Here is an 11550-nt window from a genome sequence, read left to right as displayed (position 1 = left end):
GCTCCAATCCCACTGATTCCTACTGAAGATGAAAATCTTCAAAAAACTGTCTAAAAATAGCAAGTTTAATTTTTAACAAGTAATTTCCTTTAACAGCTGGCCTCGGCTGTTTTCAGCAGCAATTTCTCAAACCAGAGTAAATTACATATTTGCTGGAAATACTCGGCGGCACATTAATACACGTGGTGCTCTACATGGAATAGACTCAAGAAAAAAATTACAGTGCCAATGTTGATCATAATGATAGATAAATGGTACACTGATGTGTTTAATACTCTTGTGATGACAATAAGTTTCCACGCCACAGAGGAATAAAGTACACAGGATGGAGTTTTGGATACAGAAACAATACAAGCAATTCACTGCAGGTTTGGGTCTGTTTGTTGACAATAAGAAACTAAATTTCAGCTCCCTGACCTTTAATCTAATCCTTCAAAAAAAGCGCAGTCACACCAGGGTCAATTGACATTCATTTATTATACTTCCACCAGATAAATTTGTAACACAAACACACTTTCATAACCTGCCTCCTTTGCCTGCGTTGTGTAGCTGTGACACAGAACAAAGGCAGAATGAAAAGAGATTACAAAGCTTTGCTGCAAAGCACACAGACACGTTAGTACGTCAAGTCACTTTTCTCCGCCCTGCTCATCTTCAGTCCTGAGCCAGAACGAGGGAGGAGGATTAAAAACGCAGGTACAGAAAGCTTATTCACAGTGCTATGGAATACTGAAGTGGTTTGGGACCCCTCCCTCAGGATCCACATGAGTCCACACTGGGATCGAATCCCACTGGAGCCTTTAGTTTTTACTGCTTCACTGTCTCACTTCTTTACTCCCCAACATCCAACAGCAAAGAGAGGCCATGCACATCACAGCTCTCACCACCACAGATCAGGAGGGTTCATGAAACGTCTCTTCTGACCACAGAGGACAATATTTAGTAGACTAAAGAAATGACAGAAATTACCCTGAAACTCTGAATGATGTGAATATATTGCTTGACTATATTAGGGCCTCCCACTTCAACCACAGCTGATTTTCACATCTTGGCTATTCCATTTTTTTTGCTCCCAGCTTCAGTTTGTTGACTTGCTACTATTCAAATATGCACAAAACCATAAATCCTGGTCCATTATTATATAACACACCTATTTGTTCAGCTCAGCAGATAAAATTTTGGTCAGAGTTTGGTGTAGATCTAAAGAGCAGGACAAAAAAAATGTTGTTAGATCTTCACTGTGAGTGACAAACAGCTTTTTCTGGGTATGATGTTAGACTCTTCAGGGAAATCACACATTTTGTAAAAACTGGAAACTCTAAAAATGATTTCTCATTCATTATCCCGTCTTTCCAGACATACACAGGAACCCTGATCACATGGCCCAGGAGATGTTGGCTGTGTGCTCCTTGGCCTTCATGCGCAGCACGGCGATGCTGGATGAGCGCCTCTCAAACTCAGGCTTGGTCTCGAAGGCCGGGTGGCTGTTAGCGGCCGGCGTGAGGAGGGAATCCGCGCTGAAGAAGTTGTTGAGGGAGACGTGGCCAAACTGGTTCTGCTGATTAGGGAAGCCCACATAGCCGTGGTCAGCAGCACCGGCAGCCGAGCGAGGGGAGTGTGAGTAGGACGTGACGCAGGGAGGAGAACCTCTGGGCAGCATGCAGGAAGAGACCACGGAGCCACCAGGAGCCGGACTCGGCCACAGGTTGTTGGGGATCTGTTGGGTAAAGACAGAGTTGGATTCAAAGTTCACCTCATTGTCTCCTGTGCGAGAAATTTGTATTGGGCAAAGGGAAAAAGCAAGCTGCACTGCAACACAACACATAAAATATGTAACATATGAACGTAGACAAATAAATAAGTTAAAATAATATAAAAAGCTAAAAATACACACATACCCCCATACATTCACTACCGTTCAAAAGTTTGGGGTCACTTAGAAATGTCCTTATTTTTCAAAGAAAAGCAGTTTTTCAGTGAAGATAACATTAAATGAATCAGAAATACAGTTTAGACATTGTTGATGTGGTAAATGACTATTCTAGCTATAAATGGCTGATTTTTAATGGAATATCTACATAGAGGTACAGAGGAACATTTCCAGCAACCATCAGTCCTGTATTCTAATAGTACAATGTATTAGCTAATGGTGTTACAATACAATACAATATACTTTATTGTCCCACTTGGGGAAATTTGTCTTGGACTCAGCAACTGTGCCATAAATGCCCCAACAGCCACAATGACAACAAACAATGCCATCTCAACGACAATTACATACCAGTATTGCACATATCCCAAGACATTACACATAACACATACATACAAAAAAAAACATGCTACAAAATCACCATAGTATAAGCACCATGAAAATCTTTGGTCTCAAGCAGCACTGTTTAGGAATTTGATGGAGCAAATGAATTCATAAAATGGTTGCGTTTGCAGTTGGGGACTCTATATCGCGTTGAAAGGCTAATTGATGATTAGAAAACCCTTGTGCAATTACGTTAGCACATGAATAACAGTGTGAGTTTTCACGGAAATTGCCTTTGAACTTTTGAACGGCAGTGTGCATCCATACATCCCTACATACACAACATTTAATTACCTCCTTGTGGTAGCTACACCTAACTGCTCAGTAATGAGCTTGACTGAGAAAGGGATAAAAGAGTGTTTAAAACAGTTGAGATACTGGAGGAGAATGAATTTAATTACATGAGGACATCACTGGAACACAAGCTACCCAGTTAGTTTTAATGGACTAATAATATTCCATGTACAAATATGTGCACATTTTGTCTGTGAAGTACAAAGTTGAATCAGGAAAGAAGGATAAATACAGGCCAACACATAAATATGACACCAAGTGCTGATGCAGCCTGAAGCACTATTACTGGTAGTTCATGCAAACTGTATGCAGAGTGCAGGCACTTTAATCTGCAGGGCATTAAATCTAGTTATACACCTATAACTGTTGACCTTCTGAGCTGAGATAATTTTGTCACTCAGTATAAATGTGCTCAAGACACAAAATTTAAAAAAAAAAAATAATGCATAGGCTACGTTCTGGTGGCTGTAGATGAAATTTGCTTAATCAAAAACACAATCGCACAAGAAAAAGCAAGAAGGTAGCAAGTTATCCATACTGCATTGAAAATAAAAAACTGAAATTTCTGAACAATATTTATTCTGTCGTCTGCACACACAGTTCTCTGTTGCAACTTAACTACACCACTGGGAAACTATATGGGAGTTACCAATGGGGAAAAAAGAGTGACAAAAATAAAAGCTACATACCTAGAAAACACCTCTGAGCAGTGCGAGCATAGCTTGGCAACGATAGTTATAATGTAATGGTATGTTTAAATAAACGGGCAAAAATGCATTTCGTTTTTCTGTATTATGTCTTTTTATGAAGACTGTTTTACTGGAACTGCTTTTTACAGAATAGTCCCTGCTATGAAAACATGTGACAGTGGTGTGTGTGTGTGTGTGTGTGTGTGTGTGTGTGTGTGTGTGTGTGTGTGTGTGTGTGTGTGTGTGTGTGTGTGTGTGTGTGTGTGTGTGTGTGTGTGTGTGTGTGTGTGTGTGTGTGTGTGTGTGTGTGTGTGTGTGTGTGTGTGTGTGTGTGTGTGTAGACACCCTGGACAAGGCAGTATATGAGAGAAATAGCTTTGTTTTGTTCAAACATGAATACAGATAATTCCAAAGATGTGGGGCTTGTCTTTTTTTTTTTTGCTAGAGTTTAAATATCATCAAAATTCATCATAAGACAGTTGTCATTTTCTTCGAACAGACAGGGCAGAGAGGACATGAACACCCAGCTGATCAGACACAGTAGCAGCCTGCCTTTAACTTAAAGCACAGACTTCACTGAAGGCTCGATCACATTCAGCCAACTTTGCTCATTTGGTTACATGCACTTGCCGTGATTATAAAGAAACTGGGAGGACAAGTCAGTGTAAATAAGCAGCATTCGATTCATTTGTTCCTTAACTGTCAAATTCGAGTCACTGAAAAGTGTCACTAAAGCTACAGCTTCCAGAAAAAGTTTAAAATTTAAATTCATGCATTGAAATAGTTCCATAAATGTGATATCAATAAGACTTAAATGTAGGCTTGATTGTGGGGAAATTCTATTTCACAGCACCATTCCCCTTGATTTACATTTACAGGACAGTACAAAAACACACACTCTAAAAAAGCACTGTTCAACGTATAAATGTCCTTTTCACTCTGTCCAGATCAGCTTACCCTTTTCTTAAGGGTTGCTATAATAGATGGGATCAGGGTTTTGCCCAGTCATGCTCGTCTGCATCTCAAGAGAGACGTGTCTTCCTCTTTAGGAAATTCAAAGCATTGTAAAAGTGTAAAAGCTGAACCTTTTGCTGAAGAATGGCCATCAGAAAATGATGACAAATCCCACAAACCCGTTGCGGTTTGGTAAAGACTGAAAGTCCACATTCGCAGTCAGATAAACTTCCTTTGTAGCATAAAAATGCGGTTGTGGCGGAAGGATCGGCTCGGTCAGTCAGATGTTTCCTAACAGAACCCTGTTGACCACATGTGCCATTGATAAGCAGGACTTCCATTTTTGCCCAAAAAGCAAGAACAATTTCCAAAACTTCACAGTCAACAAAAGAAAAACCCAATTCTTTAAAAGCCACAAGACTTCCGTCGCTGTCCAGTGCGTTTAGGGAGACAAACACAGCCAGTGTCAACACGGTTTCAAATAGGATGGACCATCTAATGACGGTAATCGGGATCAGCTGTATGGACGGGCATGCATGGCTGCTGTCCAGGGGAGTCTATCAGAAACATGTGCGAGGAAAACGTGAGACTGTCCAGCAGATTTCTGACCTGGTCTGAGGCCAGAGTATAGCAGAGCTGGGACTCTACTTTTCTACTTTATTTTACCTCAACACATCAGCTGCTTTCTTTAAGGTCAGAATGTGAACGCAAACCCATCAGAGCAGATGCCACCTGCATAGACTGTAAAAAAAAAAAAACTGTGGTTGCCAGAGAGCTAACATAGAATCGTTTAAAGAAATGTATTGATATTATTGATTTTACGGTTTTAAAAAAATGTGCTTCATTCCTTATTTTACTGTTAAAAAAGGTATAACTTTTATAAGTTCTAACTTTTTTAAAAAAATAAATTTTACTTGAAAATGTATGTGAAAATAGCATATAAATAAAAGTTTGTGTGACCTATTGTAAATATTACAGCATTTTTCTATTGTCAGCACAACAGTTAGTGTATTTAACATTTAATATAAGTATTTTTGACATATATGCAAAAACTGTGGCTATCATAAATATTAAAACATTTATTAATTTGACTGGAAACAAACAGTTTTTTTTTAATGAAATAAATGCAAAAATCACCATGTTACTCATGAATATTACAGCATGCTTCTGTTTTCACTGGGTCCATTTAACTGGGACAAAATTTTATACTTTTCGAGAAATTGATGCAAAAATTACAATATTGAATGTTGTCGTTACTGCATTTTTCCATTAAAAACTCTACAAGAGAAGGGAAATGTATTTTTTCAAGAGAAAAAACCTAAAAAAAAAATCCTGATAATTATTACTTACTGTGATTATTATTTACTGTGGTTCAGTGTTATATAAACGGTATCAAACTGTTTTGGAGATTTTTACTGTCATGGTTGGACATTTTCACTGTAAAATTTATGAACTTTTTAAGTGTATTTCCATCTCACACTGTAAAAAAAATAAAAATTACAGTAAAGTTCCGGCCGCAGTGGTTGCCATGAATGCTGCTGGAAAGTTATGGGGAAACATTTTCTTCATTTCCGGTAAAAAAAATTTTTTAAAAAGTGTTTCATTCCATATTTTACTGTAAAAAAACCATTTTAACCCCTATAAACCTGAAAATTCACATGAAAATAGCCTATAAAATAAAGTTTGTGTAACCTATTCTAAATATGACAGCTTTTTTCCCATTATCAGCACAACAGTTTGCATATTTAACATTAAATATACGTATTTTTAGCTATGACACAATAATAGCTGTCATAAACAATGAAGCATATTCGTTATTAACACAAAAGTACATCAATTTGACTGGACAAACTGCATTTTTTAGATCAAATACATCATCACAACAATATGTACATCTAATTGTGAAAAAAATGCATTCTTTTGAGAAATAAATGCAAAAATTACAGTATTGATTTGCATTTTTCCTTTAAATAAGTGTGCAAGAGTAGAGAAATGTATTTTTTTCCTGAGAATTTTTTTTTTTAAAATACCGTTTACATCCTGCATTTATGGTGATTCAGTGTAATACAAACTGCATCAAACTGTTTTAGAGTTTACACATTTTTACTGTCATGGTTTGACAGTTGTTCACTTTAATTTTTTTTTTTACAGTGTATTTCCCTCTCAGAGCAACACTCGGAGGCCCAAGCTCAGTTTGTGATAGGGAACACCTACCAAAAGGACAAACTGACATCCCGCCTCTCCTCTCACCTCATCTTGTACCTGACCTCTGTCCGCACAGCAAGATAAATGTTCAGCCAACATGAAATGTGATATAAGGCCATTAATCCCGCCATGACACCTCGCAGAGGCTCTAATCAGTGTCCAGCCTCTTATCTGAAGATGGCTTTCATAATGTGTGATTAATAGAGCAGGAATGGCAGGGGACTGCTTCATGCAATTTGTCCCGACTTATATGAATGGAGTATTTTAGAAGAGCGGACTGAGAGAGAATCGGGAATCTGACAGGCCGTAGAGCATTACGCACGGCCTGCGTCCAATCAGCGCAGCTGACAAACAGCTCCATATTCCCAGCAGAGCTTCTTTTAACGCTGATTATGAAAACGTTTTGAGCACAACTTGCCTGAGTGTAGCTGTCCGTCCTCGGTAACACGGATAAATCGTAGGTGGCCGCGAAGTGAGTTTTGGCTTGTTGGATCTGTCCGTAGCGCTCTCTTTTCCTCCACTTTGCTCTTCTGTTCTGAAACCACACCTAAAATGGAGAAAATGGTGCAAAACAGAACAGAATAGTCTGGTTAGTTTTTCCACAAATATTCAAACGGATTTGAATTCAAAAGCAGGAGATATTGGGACTTTTTTTTAAAGAAAAGAACTGCAGCAGCTTCAAATCTAAATAAAATGTGAAATGAGAAAAAACGTATCTAAAGCTGTGAAATTTATTTTGAATATTCAATACATTTTGTGGTGTATTTCTATAAATGCGCATTAATGTGGATTTTTACGCACAGCAGCCTGCTCCTCCGCGTCTATATTTTATCGCTAAAACGCCCTTATTTTATTATTTATGGCGTTCTAGTGAAACTTCAAAATATGAGGCTGGTGATAAACTATACCTGCACTCTCGCCTCTGTTAATTCCGTCCTCATGGCCAGCTGTTCCCTCACATAAACATCTGGATAGTGAGTTTTCTGAAACACTTTTTCCAGCTCTTCCAGCTGCGCGCTGGTGAAGGTCGTCCGGTGTCTCCTCTTCTTGCTGCTGGACACGTTGCTGTCGCACTTGTCTCCCATGTCGTCCAAATCCGTTTTCTCCTGTCCGGTTGTCACGGGAGACGCCCGCAGAGTGCAACAATTGTCCATGGACCTGCCGAGGTCCGAGTGCAAAGTGTCGTCGTCCGTTTTTGGCACACCGTAACTGGCTGGAAGGAAGAAGAGACAAATGAACAGCAGTGAGTGTTGCACTTGTTGCGCCACTGGACTCTAATCCGCTTAAAAATTAAAATACGAATAATATAATACACACTACCAGTCAAAAGTTTGGACACACCTTCTCACTCAATGGCTTTTGTTTTATTATTTTATATATTGTAGATTAATACTGAAGACATCAAAATAATAAAATATAAAAGAACACATGAATTATATTGTAAACAAAACAGGTATTAATTTTCAGTACTAATCTACAATGTAGAGAATAATACAAATAAATTTAAAAAAGCACTGAATGAGAAGGTGTGTCCAAACTATTGACTGGTTGTGTATATAATCATATTACATTAACTGTCCGAGATTTTTTTTTTGTATTTATTTAAAAAAGCGAAAGTCAAAAACAATTACAAAATTAATGGGAATAACTGAACACTTTTTCAAAGATGTTGAATTTTCGATAAATGTTCAGCTTTTCTTTCTTCCTCAACTCGCACACACATGCACAGCAACTCCACCAAAAGTGCGCAAACAGTTTTCCAAACAGCCTCCACTCACCGTTCTGGTCTCCGCAGGGCGAGGAGCGGTGCTCGGCGCTCTGCAGCCCGAAGGCCTGCACGCATTTGGGGGAAGACTTGGTGAAGTACTGCGCGCTGTCCAGGCTCTCCATGACTTGGTCCATGTAGTAATCGCTGGCCTTCATGGCTTGGCTTTTCAAGGCGAACTTCTCCTCCATGTACTCCATCATCTTCGCCGAAAACTCGCTCGCTCTAATCAAATGTCACCATAAAAAAAAAGAAAAAGAAAAAAGAAAAGAAAGAAACTAATCGCCGTCGCGCACCGATGAGCGAAGAGATGTCTTGTAATGCAATAATTCGCCAATGGAGTTAATTTGCTCTGTCTTGAAGGCACACAACGTCTTTATAGCCCCAAAGAGAATGAGATCCTCGCAGAGCACCCCTCCTCTCTGAATATGGAGCAGCACCCAACTCCTCCCACGCCCCGAATCCAAACCAAACAGCAGCTTCAAGTGATTGGAGATCCGAGGAAACAATCAAAAGTGACTGTAATTTACGGCGTGTTTACGCAACCAAAATGAGGCAATGATTTATCTGCAGTAAAGCTACAAGTTGCAACTGGAAATGGGATTTAATTGGAGTCTCTGGATGCTGAAACAGGTCGTTGGTCTCTGCTGTTAATTTAATTTAGTTTGTATTAACCTGCAGGCAGTGGAATAAAATCAACAGCGAAATCTACTTGAATTGACTTAAAAAATGCAGGAAAATAAACATAATCTTATTTTATTTCGAGATCTAGGTTAAGCAAACAGAATTTTGCCTCTTTAAAAAAAAAAAACAACTAATAATTGTAACAGCTGCTACGGCATACTTCCAAAGCTACAATTTTAAGCCTATAGAGGTCATAGATTTACAAATTTGTCAAGAAAGGAATATAAATGTTGTCTTAACTGTAACACACGAAGACAGACAATGTGTTTCGTTTGTCTGACGCATATTTTTGGAAAATTATTCGAATCTTTTCTCTTTCTTTTCTCCTTATTTAGGAGGTTCTCCTAAATTACAGACGCACATTCCAGACTTAAATCCCAATCTAAATAGGATTTTTTTAAAAAAATAGACATTTTTAAACGTGAATATTTTTGCCACACAGATTTTTTATTTTTTTTACACCATGCATGTTGCAAACTATGAATCATATTTTGAGTTGCACGAAGGAGCTGCAGTCAATGCGCAGTTTTTTATTTTTATTGTTGAATCTATTCACGAATTGCGCAGTCAGACTTTTTCACACAAAAAATAAATTAAAAATGATGACAAAATAAAAGCCTGAACATGCGGCTAAATAAAACAGGACCGCCGCCTTTTGCTTAGTGAAAAAGTATTTATCTGAACTCTTTGAATTTATCCTACAGCATGAATAACTAAATTCTGGTTAATATTTGACATATAAGAAATATTGACTTATTTTTTCTGGAATTAAACACCAAGCATCCTCCCCATCCAGCAAAGTCTCATTGAACCCAGGAGCAGACACTCTGCAGGGAGTTTTTTTTTTTTTCTCGAAAGGACGTTCTTCTATTTCTCCTCACTGGAGGAATTCCGTTACCCATCTCCACCTCCTCGCCTCCACCCAGAGCCACACCACCTGCAACGCTCACCGTGCATAGCTTTGGTTCGCTGTAGGGTCAGTGGCAGTTACCTGGGGCCGCACGGTGCCACAGGAGAAAAAATAAAAATAAATAGAGGTGCTCTTAAGTAGCAGGGGGGTGTCTTATTGGGCTTCTAAGATGACCTGCATGCTGGCTCATGCTGAGGAGAAAATGTGAAAAGTTCAGTGTGGTTTGGTGGGTCTTCTGCCCCAAATTCCAGCCACAATAACTGCTGCTGATAAGTTGGAGGGTTTGGTCACTGTTGGTTGATCAGTCAGACTAATTCTTTAAGTGCTGCAGCCAATATGTCATGTGAGCCACCTGGAAGGACCTACAGACTCACTTAAAAAAAAAAAAAAAAGCACATGCTGCCAGTTCCTTATAACACTCATCGTGGTCAAAATATGATAGAACTGAACTAATTAGCAGTCATTTCAGTCTTAATGTGACTGAACACAGTCCAACACCACCAAACCGAGGCCTGGGAGGCCAAAACATGCCACTTCAGAAGGCAGAAACATGACATCATGATGCCCAGAGCCAGGCATGGGTCTAATTCAATCCACTGAAATGTCTTCAAACATTGGCTAGCCACGAAACACAAAAAGGACCAGAGTTTATTTTCCCCAAAAGCACAAATTTTGTGGAGCTTACGAATGAGTCTGCAGAACATTTGGCTCATGAAAGTGAATTCTCAGAAAGCGAAAGGAGCGAATTAGAGCTTTAAAAGTTTGTTTTCATTTTGTTTGTTTGTCTTTTGTTTTTTTCCAGCAGCGAGGCATTCCTGAGCGCTGACAAACTTTAACCAAGTCATGGATGCTAATGTTAACATGTTACACAGCGTGGTCACCTGTGAGTGAAACCAGCCAGGGCAGCAGGGCAGGTCAGGCTGGATCCAAATACTTTGATATAAGACTAAAGCAAATTCTGATGACAACACAATAAGAAGAAGATTTAGAAGATTAGAAATTAACAGAGCATACAGCAACAATAGGAGAGATCAGAGCAAGATGAACCAACACATCGTCACTTAGAAATGTCCTTATATTTGAAAGAAAAGCAGTTTTTTCAGAGAAGATAACATTAAATTAATCATAAATACAGTCTAGACATTGTTAATGTGGTAAATGATTATTCTAGCTGGAAATGGATGATTTTTAATGGAATATCTCCATAGGGGTACAGAGGAACATTTCCAGCAACCATCACTCCTGTGTTCTAATGCTACATTGTGTTAGCTAATGGTGTTGAAAGGCTAATTGATGATTAGAAAACCCTTGTGCAATTATGTTAGCACATGAATGAAAGTGTGAGTTTTCATGGAAAACGTGAAATTGTCTGGGTGACCCCAAACTTTTGAACGGCAGCGTATATTTCACAGACTGAACTAAAACAAGCAGGAGCCTCTGTGATCACTGGGTGAAGCAGATCAACTACAAACTGTTTGTTTTATAATAATTATTGAATGCAGTAGCTTAAGAAAAGTCTGTTTATCATTTAAACACAAACCAGACAAATGTGTAAGAGTTTCTGCTCCATATACAAAGGATAAAATTAGTCATTTCAATATTTTTCACCCCATTGTCCCCCTTGTTAGATATGTTGCAATTCCAAAATAAATGCACTTCTCCTTATTTACTTTCATTTAAAAATGACAACAAAACATAATATAAACCACCTTTTAAAAAATAGATATCATTGCCT

At 38.6% G+C, this 11550-nt stretch overlaps 1 protein-coding gene across 1 annotated transcript; it reads right to left on the bottom strand.

The window, feature by feature from the left end:
• Nucleotides 1–458: 458 nt before the first annotated feature.
• On the bottom strand, nt 459–8648 carry alx1 (ALX homeobox 1). Its single transcript, XM_023291192.3, has 4 exons — nt 8235–8648; nt 7365–7669; nt 6875–7003; nt 459–1717 (listed from the first exon to the last, which is right to left on the bottom strand). The coding sequence occupies exons 1-4, from the start codon at nt 8422–8424 to the stop codon at nt 1376–1378; spliced, it is 966 nt and encodes a 321-aa protein (XP_023146960.1). The 5' UTR covers nt 8425–8648; the 3' UTR covers nt 459–1375.
• Nucleotides 8649–11550: the final 2902 nt, after the last annotated feature.

Source organism: Amphiprion ocellaris, chromosome 3 (assembly GCF_022539595.1).
Source record: "Amphiprion ocellaris isolate individual 3 ecotype Okinawa chromosome 3, ASM2253959v1, whole genome shotgun sequence".
Taxonomy (NCBI): Eukaryota; Metazoa; Chordata; class Actinopteri; family Pomacentridae; genus Amphiprion; species Amphiprion ocellaris.
Note: the sequence above shows the minus strand (reverse complement) of the source record. Positions and strands in the feature narration are given on the sequence as shown.

Bases quoted from the DNA above. Each gene is read 5' to 3' on its own strand.
- alx1 (XM_023291192.3), bottom strand. From the start codon at position 8,424: ATGATGGAGTACATGGAGGAGAAGTTCGCCTTGAAAAGCCAAGCCATG. The intron at 7,004-7,364 runs GTATAGTTTATC...TCTCCATTTTAG, and splicing joins TAACAGAGGCGAGAGTGCAG to GTGTGGTTTCAGAACAGAAG. The intron at 1,718-6,874 runs GCAAGTTGTGCT...TTTACCCAACAG, and splicing joins GGACGGACAGCTACACTCAG to ATCCCCAACAACCTGTGGCC.